A 23,916-nucleotide genomic window follows, 5' to 3' on the forward strand; every position below is an offset into this window, starting at 1 on the left:
CCTTTGTTTCCTGGAACTACTCGAGACCGAATCACACGGGACCGTTTTCAAACGTGCACAACAACAGCCACCTTCCAGCCTTCCGCCGGCACGATACACCGCGGGTAACGGCGACGTAACCGGATTGATTTTCAGAGCCCGCTCCCGCGGTGCGGGGGTGGAGAGACGAAAACCGAGGGCGATGCCGGCAGCCCCCCTTTGCAAGGCGGCGTAGGGGAACCCTCCGCTCGCTCCCGCGGCGGCGCGCCCCCGAGAGCCGCCCCGACACACACCCCCCACCCCGCTCCGCTCCGTTCCCGCCGGAGGGGCGCGGGCGCGTGCCCGCGGAGGGTGCCGCGCATGCGCATCCCGCTCTCCTCCCCCGCGGAGCCTGTCGCAGCCGCGCTCCCTGTCCCGCCGGCGGCGCCTCCTTTGTGGCAGGCGGGGCGAGGCGGGGCCCGCCCCCCGCGCGGTGCCGGGCGCAGACGGAGCGGAGGCGCCATTTTGCGCTGCTGCGGGCAGACGGTTTGGGAGGCTTTGGCGGGAGGGAGGTGGTGGCAGCGGTGCCGGTAGCGATAGTAGCGGCGGGGGCGATAATAGCGGTAGCGGGTGCAGTTGCTGCTCGGGACTAGCGTCCCCCTTCGCCCAGCCCCGTGGCCAGGACTCTGCCGACATGAGCGACGTGGAGGAGAACAACTTCGAGGGGAGGGTGAGTGGCCGTCCCTGCCTGGGCCGTGCTGAGAGGGGCTGAGCTGACCCGGGGAGGGAGAGAGAGGGTGGAAGGGGGGCCCTCCTCGTCCTCCGGCCCGCTAGGGCTGGGGGCAACGCAGCTTGTCTCTAAAATGGCTTCTTAAGGCGGTCGAGTCTTGACTGGGCCGTGGGCGAATCGCCTCCCTCTGCCTCTTTCCCTCCTTTTATTTTGCCCACCCGGCGCTGAGGAGCTGGGCCCCGCTGTCTTACCCCTCACACGCCTCCCTCTCCCATCGTCTCTCTCCTCCCTCATCCCCCCCATGGGGGTGCGGGCCCTCAGCTCCGGTGCTGCGGGTTCGCCTCCACCCTCCCACCCGAGGTTTTTTATTTCTTCAAGAATAAGGCTTCGAGCGCTGCCGTGGGCCGCTGTTTCTTTCCCCCCCACACACCCCGCCTTCTCTGTTCATTTTCTTTCGATCCCGAGCAGCCTTGTTGTCCAGGCCCTCCGTTGTTTGCCGGGTCCAGGCTTCGGGGCCCTTCCCCGCCCCCCTCCTCGCCCGCGGGCTGTGCCGCTCTCCCGGCCGCGGCTGGCGGAGCGCGGCCCCGCGGAGCGCGGCCCAGGCCTCGCCCGCCTGAAAGAGGAGGGACCGGGTCCTTTTGTGAGAGGTGCGCTGCCCCTCCTGGCTGCCGGCCCGCCAACGGGAGCTTTCTCGGGCCGTGGCTTCCGAAGCCATTGCTCGCCCTTCCCCGCCCCCCTCCTCGCCCGCGGGCTGTGCCGCTCTCCCGGCCGCGGCTGGCGGAGCGCGGCCCCGCGGAGCGCGGCCCAGGCCTCGCCCGCCTGAAAGAGGAGGGACCGGGTCCTTTTGTGAGAGGTGCGCTGCCCCTCCTGGCTGCCGGCCCGCCAACGGGAGCTTTCTCGGGCCGTGGCTTCCGAAGCCATCGGGGAGGTACGGCCTGCGTTGTTGAAAATCATTCATCAGGCAGCTGAAGACTTCTTTCTCTCTAGAAGCTGCCGTGGCTTTGTAACCTCGTTAGGCCTGTTTCTCTCTTACCTCTGCTGCGGTTTTTCGTGTACACGTATGGCTGGTCCCTTCCATTTTCAACGTGTGTTTTTTTTTTTTTTTTTCCTTAGTGCTGATCAGGGCAAGCAGGAAGCTGCTTGAAACAGGCATGAAATGTGTGCTTTGTCCTCACTCCATCACTATTTGCCTTTCTTTTTAATTTTGCAGAGTGGTGGTTTTTTTTTCTCTCTTTAAGAGGTGCATTAGAGGAACACCTGAGCATCCTTTTGGTGACTCTCTGATGAACCAGTGACAGCAGCTGGACAGTGTCGTGTTCCAATGATTATTTTTACAGCAATATTGTTACACTTTTGTAGTGTTAGTAAAGAAAAAACCTTCCCTAGGCTGCAAGTGCTGTACCTGGCTGTGCAGTGGCTGCTGCTGGTTCCTCAGGTGAGGTAAACAAAATCTGTTCTTGTGTTGATTGCTTGGACAAAGATGGCTATATAGTTCAGTTCTTTTCAACTAAATAAAACTACCTCTGAAGGAAAAGCCAACTAAAATTGAGAATGTTGAGCAACGAGCGTGTTATTATTTTTTTTTTCCGATTTTTACTTCAGTCTCTCAATTTACAATAAGATTTTTAAAAATTATTTTCTTGTCTGTATTCCCACTGTGGTTTATTGTTAGGAAATATTTGTTAGGTTCATCCACAGAACGTTTATATTAGGTTTTTGATGGATCTGGTGTGTTACAAAGCTGATATAGCTGTGTGGTTTCAGTATTTCTGCACGCTTTCTTCTGCCAATTGTAGAAGTGAAATAATAATTTGAGAGTATATGAAATTTGAGAAGTCCTATGTAGCAGTTCCCATGACTACTGCTTCTCAGTTGACTTGTTCTTTTTTTCCTGGTGGAAAATCTACCTGTTGGAAAGAGTTGCTGACCATGTTGAGTGTTCAATTGGAAAACTTTTTTTCTCTCCCTAATACTGGAATTTCTCAATCAATCTGGCACATAGCAGAGTCACGTCTACTGGGGTTTTTTTTATAACTGGTTGTAATGGCAGGTACTTGATTCATTTACAGTTTTGGGGTTTTTGTTCTACTAATGAAGAACATTTGTAAGCAGTTCTTTTTTCTTCAGTTATACTTTTTTGTTGATGCTACTAAAATACTTGAAATAAGAAATTATATTTCAGGCTGTAATGTTTTATGTTCATTTTCACTGAAAGTACTCACAGGCATAAAATTAAGCATGTTGAGATTTGGGGCTTTAGTCTGCCATTCCCAATTGGATGGAACTCTTGGTTCTTGGTGCTTCAGTTTGCTGTATGCAGGCACGTGGAACTGAGAGGATATGGCATAGGTTTTCAACGGGAGAAAGAACTGCAGAAACTGGAAGAAAGTTTGTAAAGAACCTGCTTTCCTGGAAATTGCACAAATAAGAACACTGACTACCCTTTCAGTTCCCCCTTCTATTCAGTTCAAATACTACGTAGTGTGGTGTGCTTCTTAAAAACTAAATGCCGAAGCAGTAAGGGAGTTTTAAGTCTAGTTTAAGTCCTTTTATATTCTATCCATGTTGATTCATATTGTCCCAAAAGTGCTTCAAGTTCTTGCAAGTCGTGATGAAGTCCAATAGCGAGCTGAAGGTGCTTATTGATAGGTTTGAAGTTCTGTTTTAAAGCAAGATCAGTTAGAAAGTGTTTTCCTGTTTTGCCACTTTGTGAAAAAAAAATGTTCATGTATGAAAACAGATAATTCTGTTAAAATTTTTAGTTTTCCTACAATATGGTCAGGAATTTTACTACTTTAAAAAAAGAGCTTATTTTTAGCAGCATTTAGATACTGCCCATGTACATGCTTTGCCTGTAATTTATTATCTTAAAATTATAATGTTAATCTGAACAGGACATTTAGAATAATTTTGGAAATAACTTTCCAGTGACATCGCATAATTTGCACTATTTTAAAACTTGCATTTCTAAAGTGTTGAGTGAAATCATTGTAGGCATTGTAGAGTTTGGTTGGTTTTGTTTTTTTTAATTCTGGAGCTCATTCATTTTTTTAATGTTTGCTTTAGAAAAAAAAGTCAATGCTCAAATATGCTCAGACTAATTAACACCTGCTCTGTTTTTCTGTCATTTTTTTTCAACTTAAGCAAGTTCTGTATTAAGAATGTGGCTGGTTGAACAGAAGAAATCTCCCCTGCAAGAATGGTGATTTAATGGAAAGAAACTGACAGAAGAATTAGAAATATAGTGGATGTGCTAGAGCTAAGTTTATGGACATTAAGAAGAAAAAAAAAAATTTAAGTCATGCTTCTTATTCAGTGACTTGAATTTTGGAAAAGTCATAGGATTTTGTCACCATTGAATGTTCTTTGTAAGCAGGTTAGACAAATGAGGCTTTTTTATCTTTTGTTGCTGTAAGGTGATAAGCAACTCTTACTTCCTTTCCTATTTGTTCAGTTATTTTAAATAACAGATTGTTCATTTGGTGCATATTCTGTGATGCAAATTCATTAAAATGCAGCAAACAAGCTGGAGGCTGAACAAACCTGTGCTTTAGAAGCTCCACTTGAAACTTTGATAAATGTTTTTTGAGCTTCTGATAATGTTTAATTTCTGTAATCTTAAAAAGTTTAGTAGTTTTCTACCAGTATTACTGTGCTATTTGTCTAAATAGATAAAACTTTGTATCTGTTTAGATAGATAGAAGTCTAGATTGGTTGTCTTCGTTCTAATGTGATGCTTCTTCCTGCTCTCTGCAAGATTCACTGTGATCTCTAATACAGCACTTCAAGAAATAGATGATTTTGCATGTGAGCCATCTCGTTGAAGGAAGTGTGCGTAGTGCATATGTGTGCTAGCGGCTTTTATTAGATTAACTGTGAATTTGTCTTGTACTTGCTTCATGAACCTTTTCAGGTAATTTGAGTAAAAATAAATAAATGATGGAGGAAGTCTGTTTAGCTATTGTATTCAACCTCTCCTGCAGTGGCAATCCGCCACCTCTGTGGATAGGAAGGCACGTTGCTTTCCATACCTTTTGATGTACAGGCATGACAGCATGCTCAGGCATTCTTTGTTTGCTTGGAGAGCACTGTGGTCGCCCTGTGGTTTCTAAGGACCAGTGATGGAGACTTTTTCAAAAAGTCTTTTTTTTTCCTCCGTTTGTTTTTTTTTTTTACCAAGCTTAATAAATTCGACTGTGTCAGCTGGGAAGACTGCTCTTTCCGAAAACAAATTCCATTTCATCTTCCATAAGTGATAAAGGAGTGACTACAGAACCCTTCAAGAAGAGGCATGGTTTCAAGCCTCAATGAGAAGATTAACTTATAATTTCAAGAAGTTTATTGCTGAAGCTGCTTCTTCCTTTTGTTTCTTTTTTTCCTTTTAATTGGAGCAGTATCATTGAGAAATACGTGAAGCTTGCTGATGTTGGTAACTTAAAATACACTTATCTTCAAGATAGTACAACTTATGAGTTGCTTTTTGTGTAGACGCTTATTTTGTATACTAATGAAATATTTATAAAAGAACAGCTAGTTAAGGGGTCAGTTTTATTTTTAGTATAAAGTGACAGAACATAGAGCAAAAATGATTTAACTTCTCTGGTGAGGTTCAGGGGAAGTTGGTAGATTCCTGTTAAAACATAATCTTGTCCTTTCTTGTAAATGAGTTGTCACTAAATTGTTAGTTTGGCATGTAGGTAATACTAAACTGCTGTTTCTTTCTTGACTTTCATTTTTCTGTTCCCTTACAAAATTGGACTTCATTTATTTTTTGAGTTTGGACAGGAGTTTTTAGCAGGATTTTTGTAAAGTCTGAACTATCATTTTGCTGGCTTAATGATATCGTTAGACTACTTGTTGCCCTGTCTTTTTTCCCCAGTGTGTTATAGGTATTTCTTCTTAACAAGGTTAAATGAATTTCAGCTGAAATTTCAGGGTGATCTAATTATTTTTTTCTTTCCATTTCAATTCCCATGTCTTGCTATAGAACACCTAATTTAAGCTTATTCAGGTCTTTTTATTTAGCATCTCACTTTAAATTTTGATGGCCTTCCTGTCATACTCTGAAATGATAAGCTGTGAGGTGAAGTAAGGCATGACAGAAGAGTGGTAAAAAAGAACAATTTTGTCTTTTTTTTTTTCTCCCCATTGTTCTTTATCATACCCTCTCATGGTAGGTGGAAAACTGAAAGAATCCTTCTTAAAGACTTTTGCAATTTTACTCTGCATAGAAGTGTTTTGAGTGCTTTCAAAATAGTAATTACTATGGAAAGTAGCATTTCTTCTGAATGATGCAATGAAGATAAACAGTAGATGCAGGTTGAATCAGTTGTAGCGGTGGGGATGAACTTCATTGACGGTCTGACATCATGCTGAGCTGGATTATCTAAAGTTGTTGATAGTTGTTCAATGACTAGATTTGTGATTATAAGTTAATTGGGAGTGGGCAGGGGGAGATATCCTTTCCATATCACTTTGTTTCATGTTGCTCTTTCTGGGCAGAGAGAAGATAGAAAGGATAAAAAAATACTCCTCAGTGGTTTCTTTAAATGCTTCTAGCTGGACATTATCTTATCCAGAGAGTCAGTAAATGAAGCTGCAGTTTTTAGATCTTGTGTTCAGCTACAATGATTTCTTTGGCTCCAAGTTCCACTTCTTGGTGAATCATTAATCCCATTACATACAGTACATACATGAGGAACCTGCTGCATCTTATTCTGAGGAAGCATGCTGTTATGATTGAGATTTATTTTTATTTAGGTGGCTTTTCTGGTGTGTTTTTTATTTGTTTTGTGGGGATTTTGTTTGCTTTTTTTAGTTTTGCTGTGGGGAAAAGTGTTATTGACAGATATAGCATTTGTTTAGAAAGAGAAGTCTGATATGAAGACTATTAGGAAATTAGCTGACTGTCTCTTCCTACAGGCTGTAGTGACAGTAGATCTAGATAGTTTGACATGGTCGTAGTGAGTATCTGCCTGTAAGTTTGTAAGGGTGAAAGTAGTGACTGGACAGTTGTGTAGCAGAAGGTATTAAAATACATAATGTTTTGTAAGATAGTTGTGAGATGAGAAACTGAGTTTAAGAAATGCAGTCTTATTCGTGCCTCTTAAATGACTGAGGATCTTTAGAACAGAAAGATCATAAAACGTTGAGGATCCAGAGAGAAATCTTAGTCTTTTCTCTCTTAAGTAGTTAAATTAAATTCTGTGATAACGATGGAGCTGAGATCAGAATATCTAGATTGCTTAAAGACTAGTACAGAATTGAGAGATTTTAATGCTTTGAATAATGGAGGGGTCTATCTTCTCTCATTAAAGATAATGTACTAAGAATGTTAACTATTTAATTTTCTCATTCATATTGCAGAATGGATATAAATTGTTGATGCAGAACAATTGGGTCTGTCTGTGACACAGACTAAAATATAGCTTGCTAATTATTGCCTTATAGTAGGAAGTTCAAGAGGAAAATTCTATAAAATCTTCCTTTGTGACTCCTGGAAGCTCTGAATCTTTCGATCCCTACCTGTAGGCTTGCTGATAAAAATCTTAGTAGGTATTTTTTCAGTCTCATCCATAAGTCCTTAAACTCTTGCAGATTGTTGTGATTCCCTTAGTCTCTCCTTTTGAAGCTGTAGGAGATATAACTAGGTGATCTATGTTGCATCAGAAGATGAGATGTAATTGCCTGCCAGTGACAGACGCAGTATGCAACTGCTAACAGGTAATCTCTCTTTAGCTGCAGTTTACATCTACAGTTACTTTGTTCGAGGAAGTTTGAAATGTGTAAGAGCTAATTCTGTCACCTCTGTCACTCCAATTTTAAAGCTGTATGTTTGTGAGTGTGGCCCCTGAAGGGCTTAAATAGATAGTTCTGAAAGGACTTGACCTACGTGAAATGATGTAACGTTTGCTTTTGGCAACTTAATACAAATTCATTGTGATAACTGATACTATTAGAAACTCTATGGGTAGTGTCATAAGATGCTTCAGTTGAATAGATAAGGACACTAAGTTAACTTTTACATTGTACGGGAGTGATTGGGTTCTTGGTATTTTTGGCACCTCACAGCACTACTACATTCTGGTTTTTGTTTGGTTTGTTTTGTTCAAGTTTCCAAAGTTCTTGTTTAAGAATTGATTTTTCAAATGGAAAAAAACCCATGGACAACACATTATCCTCATGAAGGGAGTGACTGAGGAGGGTGAATTCTTTGTCTTTTATCGAAAGGATGTTTTCTAACTCTGAATGATGTCACATTAAATGTTCTTCTGTAGTGCTAATCGCTTTTACTAGAGAGGGAAGTGAAAGTAATTCCCAGAGAAACTGGTAATTGTTGCAGGGAATGAAGTATAAAAGGAAGAATTAAGGAGGCTATCAAACAATAGAAAGTACAAAAATAGAGGTGAGGTGGTTAAAAAGCATGTTAGTGGTTCTGAAAGGAAATGTATTTTTTTTATAGTGAACAGTAAATTTCAAGTGTAAAAATAAAAACAAATAGAATTTGGTTACATTTAAGTGTACATACGTCCCTTTGTTTCAGTGACAGTCAGGTAGCTAGTTCAGTAGATAGTCAACTTCATACGGGTAACCTGTAATGCAGACCTGATTATATGACCCCATGTGTCACAGCCAGGCTTCAAATTTGGCCTTCATTGATAAGTTTGATAGGCTTATCATGCCAATAGGTGACATTCGCCATGTGTCCCTTGTCCTTTTTATTGAGGTATATGTTAGTAAGGGGTCTCTAAAGTTCCATTTTCAGTGGAGTTATTGTCTTGAATGTGAGGACAGCATCCTTTGAAAAAAACTTCAGCCCAAAGTACTGAGGAATTTTAACCACAAAAGAAAATGCGAATCTAGACAGAGATGGAGTAAGAAATAAATTCAGAAAAACATTGAGGACAGGCAGGAGAAGTGATGCAAATAAAAATGTAACACTTTAAGGGGGGGAACTATGCATTTCTTCAGTAAGAATTTTACATGTTTTTTGTAAAGTTACAGATATATATAGCATACAGTTCTGTAGGTTTTTTTTTATATAGCTGAGCTCCCTAAAAATGCTATAGACTATAAAATGTGAGGAAATCCTAAGCTTTTCTTTGTTTGCTTATTTTCCTAGTTTTTCTCTTGTGTGCATTATCTGAAACAAAACCCCCTCCTGTCTTTTATTGGATTGCTTTAAACTGCCCTATTATATATCTTGGTTTATATGGATTAAGTTGTTTGAAGGAAAACAGGATAACCATGAGGAAGAAAATTAATGTGTCTTGTGTATATCTATGTGCATGTATTATGTGAGTAAGTATGTGCATAGATAGATTTTTTTTTTTTGACTGGAATTTTTTGGCCATTCTGTTGAACCGAGAGTGTCTTAGTAATAATGTGTAGAAGTAGAATTGGGATATTCGGTATTGAGAAGTGCATAGTTACTATTTTAGGGGGGAAATCACAGTTATTGGTATCAATACTTTAATATATTTGTGCTAATTAGTTTTTAGTGTATTAATTATTTATCTTACAAAAAAAAAATCTGAAAGGGGAGGAGGGTAGCTTTGAAAACACAGTAAAACACTGAGAATTCAGTAAGCTCATTGTTAGAACGTAGACACATATACAGTTTTAAAGATTTTTTTTTTAAAAAAAAAGTTGTTTTATAAAATAGTTTCTTGCACTTTACCTGCTGGCTTTTCAATTTGGTAGATAACATCTGAACTCCAGCAGAGTTTTATAATCCCCACGTGCTTAAATATACTAAATGTTCTTTTTCCATTAAGGTTAATGTTCGTGAAGAAATTGAAGAGTTTTTTCCAAGAATGTGGAAGATAAATCAAGATAAAAGAAGGCTAATGAAAAGTATTAAAGATCAGAAAATTAAAATTGAATGGGGGAAAAAATTGAACAGAAGATTGGTCAGATAGAAGCACTTGAATGTTTTTTTAAGGCTATAATGAATTGTTTGAATTGGGGAAGAATACACGAAGTATGAAAAATGAAAAACTCAATGAAGAATGAAGAAAAGTAGAAAGCAAGAGTGAAGTAGAATTAAAAGAATCTGGAAGAATGAATGGGTCCTAGGTTAAGTAAATGTATGGTTTATGTTCCAGTGTCTGTATGATCAAGTTGTAGATGAATTTGCATGATTACTTAGTTAATAGAGAATTGGTGATCTGGTTCAAGCAGGGACCTATTTGAGGAAAGCATACAATATTAACAGTGGGTTAGCAAAATGAAATTTGTTTTGGAGGGTATTGCCTAACCATTTGTTTTTCAGGAGCAATCAATATAATAGAATTACTGTACTTTAAATGTTAGGAGTTAGGCATTTATACAACCAATACCATTTTTAATACTGTCTTTTTCGTTAGGAGTCTCGCTCCCAGTCAAAATCTCCAGCTGGGAGTCCTGCTCGTGTAAAATCGGAGAGCAGGTCAGGATCCCGCAGTCCATCGAGGGCTTCCAAACATTCTGAATCGCACTCTAGGTCAAGATCAAAATCAAGGTACGTCCAGGAGGTTATTCGTGCCGTTTCAGTGTTACTGCTCATGCCCTTCTTTGTAGACCTGTAGCCAAGGATAAACTCAGTTTTAAACAAGCATCATTTCATCAAAGTTGCATGATTTCATATAGGTATTATATCCTAACAACAGGGAGGTAATTATCTGACTAAACATGGCAAGAAGAGAAGCTAGAACATTAATCTTTTTCAACTGCCCTGGTATAAAGTGTATAAATAGGGAAGATGGATTGATTACTAATCTCTCCCAAGAACTGGGGAGAAGGAACATAATACAATGCAATTCCTCGTCCCCCTTCAGAGCTACAAATCCCATTGTCTAGTTTCTCTCTTCACTGATGAAAGGAGGATTTGGTAGCTCTCCCACTTTCGCCAGTATGGTCGCACAAAGGAAGAGAGAAGATTGGTAGGATAAGCCAGGTAATATTTATGACAAGCAAGCTCCCTTAGAACTGAGAGCTGTAAAACTCTGTCTCTGTACACACACACGGGCAGGAAGGAGCAGAGAGCACTTGAGAAGTGCTTGAGCAGAGGTTTTTTTTTCTAATCTTGAATAACTTTCAAGCCTAGGTGAGCTTCATTTGTAGATACTGTAGCACTGTGGTGCTGCTAGATCTTTCTATTTTTCAGCCAAGATAGTATTTTAGAGTGTGGCATGTCTGGTTTCTGTATCATTGTGGAATTGTTAAACTATTTTAATTGTAGAGAGCTTCTTAAGAAAAGATTTTTCTCTAGGAAATGTAAGGGTTACAATTCAGTACATTATGTGCATGTGGCCTAACTAAAAGCTTTCTCTTTGTTGAAGATCCAGGTCCAGAAGACATTCGCACAGACGTTACACTCGTTCCAGATCCCATTCCCATTCTCATTCCCATAGGAGACGGGGTCGAAGCAGATCATACACACCAGAATACCGTCGTCGGAGGAGCCGTAGTCATTCTCCAATGTCCAACAGGAGAAGGCACACTGGCAGCAGAGTATGTCATGTTCATCAAGGCTGAGTATCAACATAACAATTGGTGCCTGCACCAGTGTAGTCCAGGGTAGCTGCAGGCTGAATTTGACCTGCTGTCTTGTCACTGGAAGATACGGCAGTTGCGAGTGAGGGGGGAGGCAGCAATCTCTGTATTTCCAGCTGGGCACCTGTTTTTTGGGCCTGCAACTGGTAGGGTAGCTGTGGAAATTCATTGAAAACCATATCATTGCAAGTATGTGCAGATAGGGTGCCATCTGCTTCTCTCTGCTCTAAAAGGTGAACCCTTCTCATTTGCTCTTTGCTACAGTTCCAAGTATATGTACCCCCTACAAAACCGAGCCCCTTTCTGGGCATGCTTGCAACCTGACAGTATTGATTAAGATTGACTAGAGGAGCCAAATAATAAAATTCTTAAGTATTTATTTGCTTATAACATACAGCATGTTATGTTGAAGGTTGCTTGTGATTTTGTACACCTGAGTAATTAATTTGGTTTAACTTGAAGAAATAAACTCATATGTTATCAGCTGATGTGTAAATCTTAATAGACTAGGAAAATTTACAGTTATGAAAAGGATCGGTAAGCCTCTCAAAATGTAAATGAGAAGTATCTCTGTATGGACAGGAGGGTAGGTACACAAACCAAGATCTAAGATACTAATCCTAGGTCATTCTGAGAGATTTCTCCCAGTAGCCTGCCTTATAGTCCATTTCAGTACCTGAGCTTCTGGTTCCACATCACTTCATGCTGATCTAAAGGAGACACACAGGTCTCCCTCTTCTTGATGAGGACCAGGGTATTTCTCTGATCCTTTTAGTTTTAAACTGGTTTAGTTTCTCTGATTTTTCTACTAAACCAGTCAAAAAGAGTATGGTTTGGGGTTTTTTTGCACACTTACCTTGGTGTGAAACAGCTCACCAGGACCAGATAATACCAGTGTGAGAGAGAAGACAAGAATGTGTGGGAAAAGGCGAGACTGCAGCAGTGCTAATGTACAGTGGCTTAAGCTGTTGTGAAGCAACGTTCATAGTTATGCTTTTTGTGGATTTTTGCCAGTGTGTAATCATGATGTAGTAAATATTAATCTAATGGCTTGAAAAATTGGCAGGTTTTCTTCAGACTAAAATTTTTAATAATAGATAAATTTTGATATGGGAATGTGTAACTTGTTTTTTATAAACTTAATTGGAGTTGAACATTTGTCTTGCCAGGCTAATCCAGATCCTAATACGTGTCTCGGAGTGTTTGGTCTCAGTTTATATACTACTGAGAGAGATCTGCGTGAAGTCTTTTCCCGTTACGGACCTTTGACTGGTGTCAACGTTGTTTATGATCAACGGACTGGAAGATCAAGAGGATTTGCTTTTGTTTATTTTGAGAGAATTGATGATTCTAAAGAGGTAAATTCATACTTTATTACTTTTAACAGGCGTGCTCTTTGTGCATTATCTTCACAAATATCTGTGGGGGAAAAAAAGGCCCAAAATGTTGTTTGAGTGTGTATTCACTAGCAGATTCTCACAGTGAGACTAATTCAAAATATTTTGTTTGAACAACATGGCACTTTAAAACAGATGAAACATTTTAGTTCAATGTTCAGATGCTTGAGAAAATTTTGAGTACGAACTGTCTGTATTGAATCACTGCTGAGTATTGTGCTTTGATTTTAGTCTGTTACTTCAAAATCAAAGTAAATATTTAGACAGACCTAGAAGCCTCCTAATATTTTTGAAATATTTTAAAAGTTAACTTTTCAAAGTAGGTTTCTATATCTATCAAAATTCTGAAAATTCTCTTTCCATTTTCTTCTCAGCCTCCTAGTATTTTTGAAATATTTTAAAAGTTAACTTTTCAAAGTAGGTTTCTATATCTATCAAAATTCTGAAAATTCTCTTTCCATTTTCTTCTCTAAAAGCATGTCATCTGAAAAGTGGAGTTTTATCTTGATTTTTGCCTTGGTCAGTGACTTTGCTAGTTATGCAGATAGCTGTTTACAGCTGGACTGTGTTATTAGTATAATTGATCTATAAGGAAAGAATCAATATAAACAGCACCTTGTATTATGGCTCACCACATTAAGCAGTACTTTTTTTACCTGTGTGAGGATACTGTGAACTGTACTACATTTACTGAAATTTGTAGGTAAAATTGTTAAAAGTAAAGACACGTCCTTTTTTAAAAAAAAAAAAACCCACAATATTTTTTCTTTAAGCCTTCACTGTGGGGTTGTATCTTTTGGACAAACTGAGTCACAGACTTCAAGCATCTTGTTTATGGACGGATCTTGTCTTGGGCAGATGATTCAGATCTGCTGTTTGAGTTCTGTTTACATTAAATAAGTATATTAATAATTCCTGGATATGACACTTCTCACTTAGGATTGAAGGGACGGAGGGTGACAGCTGTGGAACCTATTATCAGTAGTTGAAAAATGAAGACTGATGATATTTTAATGAGAAAAAACCTGTTTCATGGATGAGTTGGTTGGACCAAACTCAGTTGTGATCTTTGATTGATTTCTAGTATGATGCAACAGAGAATCAGTTTATGGGAAGAGTAGGGTTTGTAGATGTATAGATGTGTGGTTGTTACAGGTTATAGGCCTAAGTAAAAGGACACAAAACTTTCCTTGCTGTCCCTTCTGTATTTTCCTACTATGACTTTGACAGGTTGAGAGAGCAGTTAATGGAGTGGGTAACGGTGAACTTAGCTTTCGTGGCCTACTCTGTCCTCACTTAGCCTTTTGTTTCTTTGTACTCTTGAGTTGAAAATGTGTCTGTTTTGTAGAACATTTAATGTCCAAAATACTTGCACAGTAGTTCATGTCACATTCATGTCTATTTCAAAACTTCATGTCTTTAGAAGTAGGGTTTTTTCCTAGTTGCCATGAGCAATGGTCATGCATGACACCGTGCATTTTTTAAAATGTTCCATGTAAATAGCATGAAGTCATTTGTTTAGTATAAAGCTTTTTTGGCAGATACTGTGAGACTGGAATGCAAAGACAAAAAACAGTCTGTTACTTGTGGTCAGAAATGCAGAAATAAACATAGCACCTTAAGCAGGAACTTAAGTAATTGGGGATGTAATTAAACCCATTTTGTTCAGCCCAATTGGGCTGGTGCATGAAGAGGGGGAAGGATACAAAACCTCCCAACACTTGGAATTTACATAACTGAAATATTTTGGCAGAGAGAAGAAAAACTTGTTTATTTGACTTCATTTTGTGGGCCTTGAGGGCAGATTTGAAGATGGCAATAAGTGACAGCTAGTGTAGAAAAAGGGGATAGAGCTAAAGACATGAAACTCTGACAGGCCCTGTAGGAGAACCCTTAAGGATGTGAAGTAATTCTCTGTGTGGAAGATGAATCAAATCTGAAAAGTTAAGTGTGCGTAAAAGCAATGACATTTAAATTACTTTTGTTCTGAGTAAATACCTTTCATCTTTAAAAAAAAAAAAACCCAAAGAAAAAAGAAACCAACACTCTGAGCCTCCAAATTAGGAGTTTATAAAACTCGAGATGTTGAACTAAATTCCACCAGCACTCTGAGCCTCCAAATTAAGAGTATATAAAACTCGAGATGTTGAACTAAATTCCAGCCCTCTTAAAGCATAGATGGGTTGAATACATGTAGAGCTCTAGGAAAAAAAATGAAGATTTTCCATTATCTTCACTATTGTACTTCCAAGAGAGGTAACACTGGGAAGCCTGTCAGCTGACACGCTCTCAAACACTGCTAATATTAAAATTTGACACCAAATGAAATGAGAGTAGTTCTGTTTAAACTTCTGTAACTTGGTTTAAGATAGGTCAGTATCAGTGTTGCGTGCATTCTGTTGCAGCTTAAATCCCTCAAGATCTTTGTCCTCGCTGGTTACCATTCTTACAAATTGGATCAGTTACTGAGCTCATTAAAATGTTGCTCTGTGTCAAGGTTCTGAAACCAAGCCATGCCATGTTTCTAGCTCTACATGGTGGTAAAGGTATTCTGAGTTGAGCTGGCTCAACGTGGTGGAAATCTGTAGACAGTGTAAAATGGAGTGTTTTTTAGAGGTGAGACTTTGTCCTAAAAATAACAAGGGGCAGTAGTAAAGTTTCTTTTTAAGCTGTTTTAGACTTTCAGAACTTCAGACTGATTATGACACCATAGCAGCCTTGTTGTTAGCTGGTCATGATCATCTTGGTTATAAAGATGAACAGAAATTTAGGTTTTGGTAGCTACTAGGTAGAGCAGCTCTCAGAGAACCACAGTAGCTTCAGACATTCCACCACTGTGAAAGAAAGGGGTGCATGTATCCAATCTAAAGGAGATTTCTCCTGGAATCTCCTCTGTTTTGAAACTGCTGAAATCGAGATGAAACTTGTGGTCTGACAGAATGTTCCTCTTCCATCAAGTGTCTTTATTTTTGGTCTTGTGTTTGCAAGGTGGGACTTGACTAGATTGTTATATTCTAACCCATATTAAAGATGCTTGTGGACACTTAGTTCAAAATGTGATAGCAGACAACAAATTGTGAGGATTGATGGTTGTACACTAGACGGTTGTTTGTACACTAAACTTGAGCTTTTGCTGTGCTAGTGTGCATTTTGGGGTCCTTCTCCAAAGCCCATTTGAATAGCTTATGTATTATCTACCTTTTTTTAGAAAAAAAGGCTATTCTCTTATGGGTGTAGTGGTTTTCATTTTTTTGTGATATGTTGTTGTTCTTTAAAAAAAAAAACTTTTCTAAGTAATATTTGGTATTGCTTTTTGCCTTGGGTGTTGCAGTGTCTTGTCTTATGTTGGCCACCCTTCAGCTAAGTTTTCAGAACCACATGTGCAATATTATGCAAAGGGCAAGATCTGCAAACATCTGTTGAAGACCTGTTTCATAAGATTAGCATTCTTTCTTGTGTAGTTCTCAGTATTGGCAATGCTGGCACTGAGGCAGTGTTGTAATATTGCAATTTTTGCTAAATTGTAGAGGGTATTCATCTGCCCATCACATCAGGATTTTCTTCCTGTGTTTTGAGGAACACAAACTTTTATGTACTGGGATGGGGGGTGTGGAGTACAGGAATGGTGTTTCTCAGGTTTAAGAATAAATTGAGAGAATTATGAGTAAAAAGTGCGGGCTGTTCTAGGGAGATAATTCTTATTACAGTTACCAGGGGTTTCATGTGCCATTGTCCAGCTTTTCAGTAACTCAGAATGTGAAGTATTAGTTGTTGTTTAAACTGAGGCTACTGTCAACATACTATGTAGCAAGAACTCAACTGAGAAGCGTAAGCTACAACAGCTGTTGGCAATACAGAATTCTCTGTTTTCTAATGCTAGTTACATGCTCATTATAGTTTTTGACCATCTTTCAGAACAGTTTTCTGAAGTAGTATTCATTAGCAATTAAGACAAATTTTGTACGGGCAAACTGAACTGTTAACATAATTCAATTGCCAAAGACTGGGATAATAACAGGGTTTTTAATGTTAATTTGCAAGGCATTTAATCTGTCGTGCAAGCAGACCAGTTTAGAAGCATTATTACTGACCAAACCTTCTCACATAACTTACTGAAGAAATGTTTTAAGTATTTGTTTGTGGTATCAAATGAGACCCTTGATATAACAGAAAAGAACACAAGAAGGTCTCAGATGTTTGGAATTACAAGTTACAGACTTCTGGAGACTCTGAAATACCATGAAATTGCTAGTACTTGCAGAAGCATATCCAGTTACTCGTTCTGGTTCTCTAGAATGGTGTATTTCTTGACTCTGAAACTCTTCAAAGTATGCTTTAAAGAGAATACATTTAATCAATAGATGTTTAAACTCAGAAATTTATATATAAGAAATCATGCACAATATTCTAGTAAAAATTTTAAAAACAAAACCTCAGCCTAGAGGATATAAATTGACTTGTGTTCAAAGGTGAAATAGACACTTGAATTCAACTTGGCAGACTGCAATAAGTGTGAAAAGCTGGGTTTCTTGAATTCTTATCCCATCAGATTCCTTATTTTTTTTCAGAATGTCCTTTCAGATGTCCTCATTAAATCCCACCCTGAACTACTGATTTCAGTATACTGGGACGTAGTTACTTTTGAATTACGAAAATACATTTTCAAATTGAGTACCAACATAAATTTGCTCATGTTGGACTGTTCAGGTGTATTCATTCTGTACTTCACTAACTTCATAGCAATGTCACATTATTGAAGTAATTCAGAGCAGCTGGGTACAGTTGAAATGAAGGCTTGATGATCTTTTGTACAGTACAAATAGTGTCTTAAATTTCATAGTAGAAATACAAAGTGGCTGTGATACCCACTCTGACAAGTGCCTTCTCCCTCCTCTTCCCCACACCCTTTCCCCGGTGAGCGCTGGGATTGCAGAGATTTCCCAAATTGTTTCTTTGTCCAGGCTGCCCTTTGTGGCATTATCCAGATGGAAAGATTATTTAATTTCTTAATTATTCTTAATGATGAACTATTTTAAGAAGTCTTAATAGATTAACTACTTACTACCTGTCACCTGTGTTAAGTTTGTGCATACAAGTAAAAGTTCAGTATGTCCAAATCTGTTTTACTCTACCTAAATTATAGTACATGTAGAAAACACCACAAGCTGTAGTAATTATCAAATGAAATTGAAATATGTTAAATTTAATGCTTTCTTTCTGACTGCTTTGAGCCACTGGAGTTCCTGGAGCCATCCTGTAGTTTGGGGAATACTCATTTTGTCAAACTAGCACCTTAGAGATAATAATTTGAAGGAGTTTTGCTGTTGTGGATAGACTGCTGCAGGTTTCAAATTGTACTCAAAGACCGAATTATTACCTGTGCCGTGCCCAATCTTCATTCTCTGTTTTCTGACTGCAAACATATAGGTATGTGTTCTGGCCTACAAAGTCAATTTTTCCTTAGAATTTGCAACCAAAACTAATAGTGCATGTTTACAGGAATCCTGATGGCTTGCTTACTGCCATCTCGCAAAAGCCATGCAAGTCTTCTATTCAGATATTTGGAAGAAGATCCAGGTTGAAATAAAAATGGGCTGTTGACAGTTAAAGGCTCCTGAGAGGATGTCGTGTGTCTTAAACCCCAGTGTAATTGGATTTTTCTCTTAAAAATGTTTCATTTGATGGTCTGGAAAATACAATTCTATCTTTTAAACAGTATTTGGGAATGTCTTCTGCATTGTTAGAGTGATGTGCAATTTTTTTGCCCTTTGTTATTCAAATGTTCTTAACACAGCATTCATGCATACCCCAAAACAGCAAGAAAAGCAAACTGAAATTTGTTTTGAATATGACATGGTAGTCTAATAAAATTGTATAATCCGAAACTTTTTATAAATTGTTTTACTTTTAAAGAAAACACAAAAATGTCAGTAATTAGAATAACGAATATGTTTTTACAGCTTTTGTACAAAATAAACACTGTTGTATCACTTGTTTGGAACCAGGTTTCCAAACAGGGCTTTTGTTCATATTGCAGCAATTATTAGCTAATAGTGTCAAATTAAGTACTTTGTTTCAAAGACTTGAGATGTGCACATTAAGAATGATGCAGAGTATTTGAAAACCTCTTGCGGAGGAATTTCCAGTTACTAGTGACTGAATGTGAGTGATACTATCAATTATTGTTGGATTTAGAGTGGCTTATTGTAGGTTTTGGCTTTTCTGCATTTGGGGGATGCAGTCAGAACCACAAAAAGCTTTCTTATGTCTGTATATCTATTAAAGATTGTTATTGTAATTTTTGACAGCTGTTGAAAGCTAAGAAAATTAAAGTTCTCGTATTGGGTAGGTCACTAGACATTGTGACCAGAACGTCTGAGTTTCATGCAGACTAATAACTAGGAACTAATATTTATCTACTGAAATGTAACACATTTGGTACTTCCAAAACAAACAGTCAGGTCTCAAAATTAACAATTAATCTGTGTTGCTGATGTGTTCCTCTTCTCTATGCTGTTCCCTATGTCAGAGAAGTCTTCCTCTTAAAGAGGTGTTTGTTTTTATAATTAAGACGTGTACCAGATGTTCTGGATTTGAGGTGGCTTCTTGTTGGCTAAGCTTATTACTCAGAAAATTGTTGATTGGACATTAAAATGCCATGAAGCAGGAAATTCCCTACTTTTTCAAGACACCTTGCCTGTCACTGCATTTCCAGAAAGATTATTTTCATCACAAAGCTATTTTTTCAGCCAGCAGTTTGCGGCCTCCATTTTTAGGTTTGATCACACATACGTTCTTAGGATGTGTGCACAAATTTATTTTCATTTAGATCATCCTTGTGGAACAGGATTTAAAAAAAGGCTAGGAAACTGAAGCTAAGGATCGTGTTTTGTTCACAAAACATACTTTAGTGTATGTTGAAAGACTTGAAATGCTCTTTAGTTCTGGCTTGCAGTTATCTGAATGGAGTTGTATTTTTGGGAGCAGAGCTCACTAGGTGGCGATAGAGTATAAATATAAACAGCATAATTAGAACACTAAGTGTAGTTAAATAGGTTAGTGATAATTCACCCAGTTTAGGGACATCCCAGTTAAATCATGGCAGTGTCAGGTTTTTGTTGCCTCCTCTGTAATTTGTATGGTAATTTAATCAGGTTTGTGTTAGCTGCAAAAAAGTTACATTTCTGAATGGTTGGTTGCTTCATTATTTAAAAAAAAGAGGAAAAAATTGCTGTGCTTACAGGCACCTTCATGTTTTGAAGTTTTGTCCTGTTCCGCACAGTTTAATAATGGTTGTGTTCTTTAACTCCAGATTGTGTCTCTTTTCCACACATGAAAAATAAAAATAATGTATATTGGGCTAAATTCTGTGCTTAATGTCACGAATCAAGTGTGTGTACTGGTATTTCAGAGATCCTAGAGCAGCTGATGAAAGGATCCAAAAAAATTTGCTTTGCAAATTTTAACAGCTTTTAAGTCCAGCATTAACTGTTTGTTAAATTTCTACAGTTGTGGTTTCATGTGTGTTTTTTGTTTGGTGTTTTTTTTTTTGAAGTTACTGTTGCGTAAATATAATTCTTAAAAGTGTGCTGTGCTCCTCTGGAAAAACTACTTTGATGGGTTTGGAGTTAGTGGGAGGCCATTGTATTGATTGTCAAAGCAGAGGGGCAGGGGCTGGGACCCGCGGGGAGGGTGCGCAGGGGCTGCGGGCGGGAGGGAGGGAAGGCAGGGGCTGGTGGAGCGGGGACCCTCGCCCGCCCGGCTGCTGCGAGCTGCTATTGTGAGAGGGAGTGGGGAGGAAGGTTGTAATTAGGTCTCCATGTAGGCTGAACCCGCCATTTTACTAAGCTCTGCTGGAGTAGGTCCTTGTAAGGGAGATGGCAGGAGGCTGGGAGAGCATGAAATGGCAGCCGACGAGCAGTAATCCGGCCATATGCACCCTACAGGAAGCCACTGTTTCGCACGGCTTTTTGAATCCGCCCGTCCCCTCTGGGTCACAGACACAGATGCACTTTTCGGAAAAAGCTGCTCTGACTTTGAGGTGGCCTTTCTTGATGGTTAGAAGATGAAAGTCTAGTGAAAGTGGCTGCAGTGGTGGTTAGCAGCGTGCTCTCTTAACAAGAGCTGGCGTGTCACGTTTCTCCGGCACCCCAGTGCGGTCCGGGCCAGGGACACAGAGGAGCCATTCGCCACAGTGGGGCACTAGTAACCACTCTAAAGAAAGCAAGTTCAGGGCTTGTGTTTCTAATGGAAAATAATGTGATTTGTACATAGCCTTCCACAGTCACCAGTAGGTTGTAGGTTTCATATCCCTGGTCCTTGTCTCTCCTGCAGGCAATGGAGCATGCGAACGGCATGGAGCTGGATGGCAGGAGGATTCGAGTGGATTACTCCATCACCAAGAGAGCACATACCCCCACCCCAGGCATCTACATGGGCAGGCCAACACAGTAAGGAGCTCGCTCGTTCCCTGTAATGGGACTAAAACACCTTTAAAATGAATGTTTGGGGTCTGGTTGAAGAAAGAGCTACAGAAATTTTAGACTTACACCAGTTGTATTTGTCACAAAGTTACTAATCTAAAGAATGTGTTACTATGGTTCACCTACACTATTAAATCCTACTGTAGTTTATTGTATCTTTATTAAAAGAAAAGCTAAAAGTTATTTTTAAAAAATTGATGCCCAGCATAGTCAGTTAATGCACCCTTAACTTACTGAAATACTAAGGGTGCCCATTTGCCTTTGATTTGGATGAGAATTAAGCTCAAACCTCTGGTGGGTTTTCTGGGGTTTTTGACGGTGTTTTTCTTTAAATGTTGCATTTTTAAGTTGTATTATGGCATAGTCTTAAGCATCTGATTTATAAGAACACTTACAAAAACTTTTAGATAATTTAAATCACGAGGAAGAGTAGATATCTGAAGTAATTTTTTTTTTCCTCTTTCTCTAATAGCAGTGGAGGAGGTGGTGGCGGTGGAGCAGGTCGTCGTCGTGACTCCTATTATGATAGGGGGTATGACAGAGGATATGACAGATACGAAGAATATGACTACAGATACAGGTACAGAATTTTTATTTTATTTCTGTAGAACAGTGGTTTTGTTGGAAAAACTAAAAAGTAATGTGACAAAAAATGTTACTCAGTTTGTAGGAAGATGCTGGGTCTTAGAGCCTTATTACATTAGGTTTTGTGGTGTTGTAGTTGTAATCTTCAGTGTTTGTAATTCAGTTTTACAGTAAACAGCTGGGCAACAGGTTTATTTTCCTACCTGAAGGAGGTAGAGCATGTGCCCTACAAATCTAGTGGACAGATAGAAAGGGAATTCGTTTTTTTCCATGCTGTGTGTAGAGCCAGGGACACACACACACACAGTGCTGTTTAAAAGGGGCTTATTTGTAGATGGGATTTTTAATGCTTGACACTTTATAACTGTCTCTCTGTTCTGAAAGTTATCTGATTTCGGGGAATGTTGTTCAACGTGAATTGTAGGCATCTGTAAAACTACTCCATGTGTTTGCAAGGCTAGGGAGACTTTATTAAATTCTGTGTCTGGGAATATCTTACAGTTTTAAACACATCAAATACAGAAATACAAAAGCATTTGTTAAATAACTGTAAGCCACAGCCAAATAAAGCTGAAATCATTCATGCAGGCCAAGTCTTTCAGCGCTAAGGAAATGGTTCTGTTCTGTAGAAGTGATGTGAATAAGGCTTCTTTCATAATGGATGTTGTTTGGTTTCTTTTTTAATTTCCTTTAAAGGAGACGATCACCATCGCCTTATTATAGTCGATACCGATCACGATCAAGATCCCGTTCCTATAGTCCAAGTAAGTAAATACAAGTGAATAAATAGAACCTGGCTGGTTTAAACATTGTTGTTACTAGTATTAATTGATGGATGAGAATTCTGAATGCGAAAGCAGAAAAGCTGGGCACGTCAAAGCTGAGTTGCTCTGAGTACAGACAGTTTATAGTAATTGTGTTGTCTTCTTTTTTTTCAGGGCGCTACTGAAGGTGAGAAGAGTTACAGTTTGAGGACGTGATTTTTAAATACAAAGTTCAGATCTTAGCTTCCTGACTGCTTTCCCTCCCTCCCTTGTCCTCCATCCAGCTCTTTTACAGATCTTTGGTTCATTTAGAATATACATATTTTCAGTTGAAGTATTCCTGTTTTCCATCCCTCTTTATTGTAATACTCTTAAATATTGTAATTGTTGTAGTTTTTGTGTAGTAAAACATCTTAAGATGAAATAGAGAACCCAAAGTGCTGATACATTTTGGAAGTCATTCCTATTTTGTTTTTAAAACAATTGGACTCCTGACTAATCAGAAGAGAGGATTGATATTTTTAAAGCTTGCATGTCATATGTAATATGCACACTCAGATACTTTAATATAAACCTGCATTTCCAAGTAACTCGTTAATCTTTCTGTTAAAATGTTTACCTATTACTTTGATAAACAAGTAACGACTTTGAGCCTTTTCTTGTAATGACAAATTTACTTTGATAGTCATGAACCAGAGGGGTTTTTTTTGTTTTGTTTTGTCAAGTAGTAGCTTTGAGTGTAGACTATTTGAGCTAGAGCAAAATTTGGTATTTGACTGGGAAGATAGATCCTTGTACACTCAAAATTAAGGCTGTGTTTTATAGATAAAGTTTCTGGACTGCTACACAGTGGATAACATTTGAAGATAAAACTGTAAAAACCCTGGGGGTTTTATTGTACTTGTTGAATATTTCCCTTTAATTGGTGCAGGACAAAAAATATTTATTGAACGTAGCAATTAGTTATATAATTTGCTGTTCATGTAGACAACAACAAAAACCATCACTGTTTGGGTATTGCAATAATGATGAAGCAAGTTTTGTTTCCAGTCCTTTTTTGGAGTTTCAAAAGTATGGATGGAAAAACCTACAACTACGTGTAAACCTTTTTTTTTTTTTTTTTTTTTTTTTCCCCTTCAATAAAAGTTAATTCCACTGAGATGTGGCTTCTTGTCTTTTGTTCTGCTTTGGAATATGGGTTAAATCAGACTTGATACTGCTGTGTGGGTAATAAAGTCAGCATTTATCTGTCTTCTCAGGAGCTTTGTCTTCCCTGAGAAGGGGCGTGCGTTGATCCGGGCTGGCTGAGCAGAGCGGGTGGTCCAGCCTTCTCCTGTGCCATCTTTGGCACTTGCTGGAGCTGTGGTGAGATGGCTCAAGGAGAGGAACACTGGTGACTTTGTTTAGATTTCTGGCAAGTTTTGCCCTCTGAAATAACTCACCATGTGGCTGGTTGAATGTCA

At 39.0% G+C, this 23,916-nt stretch overlaps 1 protein-coding gene across 4 annotated transcripts; it reads left to right on the forward strand.

The window, feature by feature from the left end:
- The first annotated feature begins 449 nt into the window (after positions 1-449).
- TRA2A (transformer 2 alpha homolog (Drosophila)) lies at positions 450-23,609 on the forward strand. Of its 4 annotated transcripts, XM_014937727.1 has the most exons (9): positions 1,941-2,123; positions 3,833-9,777; positions 10,057-10,190; positions 11,011-11,182; positions 12,394-12,582; positions 20,956-21,071; positions 21,577-21,684; positions 22,386-22,453; positions 22,628-23,609. In XM_014937727.1, exons 4-9 carry the CDS (start codon positions 11,150-11,152, stop codon positions 22,636-22,638), a joined length of 525 nt encoding a protein of 174 aa, XP_014793213.1. In that variant the 5' UTR covers positions 1,941-2,123; positions 3,833-9,777; positions 10,057-10,190; positions 11,011-11,149; the 3' UTR covers positions 22,639-23,609. The 4 variants fall into 4 exon arrangements, with proteins under 4 accessions (XP_014793210.1, XP_014793211.1, XP_014793212.1 ...); XM_014937724.1 differs by lacking the exons at positions 1,941-2,123; positions 3,833-9,777 and adding an exon at positions 450-688; XM_014937725.1 differs by lacking the exons at positions 1,941-2,123; positions 3,833-9,777 and adding an exon at positions 450-688 and having other exon boundaries at positions 21,580-21,684.
- Positions 23,610-23,916: the final 307 nt, after the last annotated feature.

The sequence above is a fragment of the Calidris pugnax genome, unplaced genomic scaffold, assembly GCF_001431845.1.
Source record: "Calidris pugnax isolate Ruff unplaced genomic scaffold, ASM143184v1 scaffold11, whole genome shotgun sequence".
Taxonomy (NCBI): domain Eukaryota; kingdom Metazoa; phylum Chordata; class Aves; order Charadriiformes; family Scolopacidae; genus Calidris; species Calidris pugnax.

Coding starts and splice junctions, on each gene's coding strand:
- TRA2A (XM_014937724.1), top strand. CDS start 653: ATGAGCGACGTGGAGGAGAACAACTTCGAGGGGAGG. Junction 10,191..11,010: donor AGGTCAAGATCAAAATCAAG/GTACGTCCAGGA, acceptor TCTTTGTTGAAG/ATCCAGGTCCAGAAGACATT. Junction 12,583..20,955: donor GAATTGATGATTCTAAAGAG/GTAAATTCATAC, acceptor TCTCTCCTGCAG/GCAATGGAGCATGCGAACGG.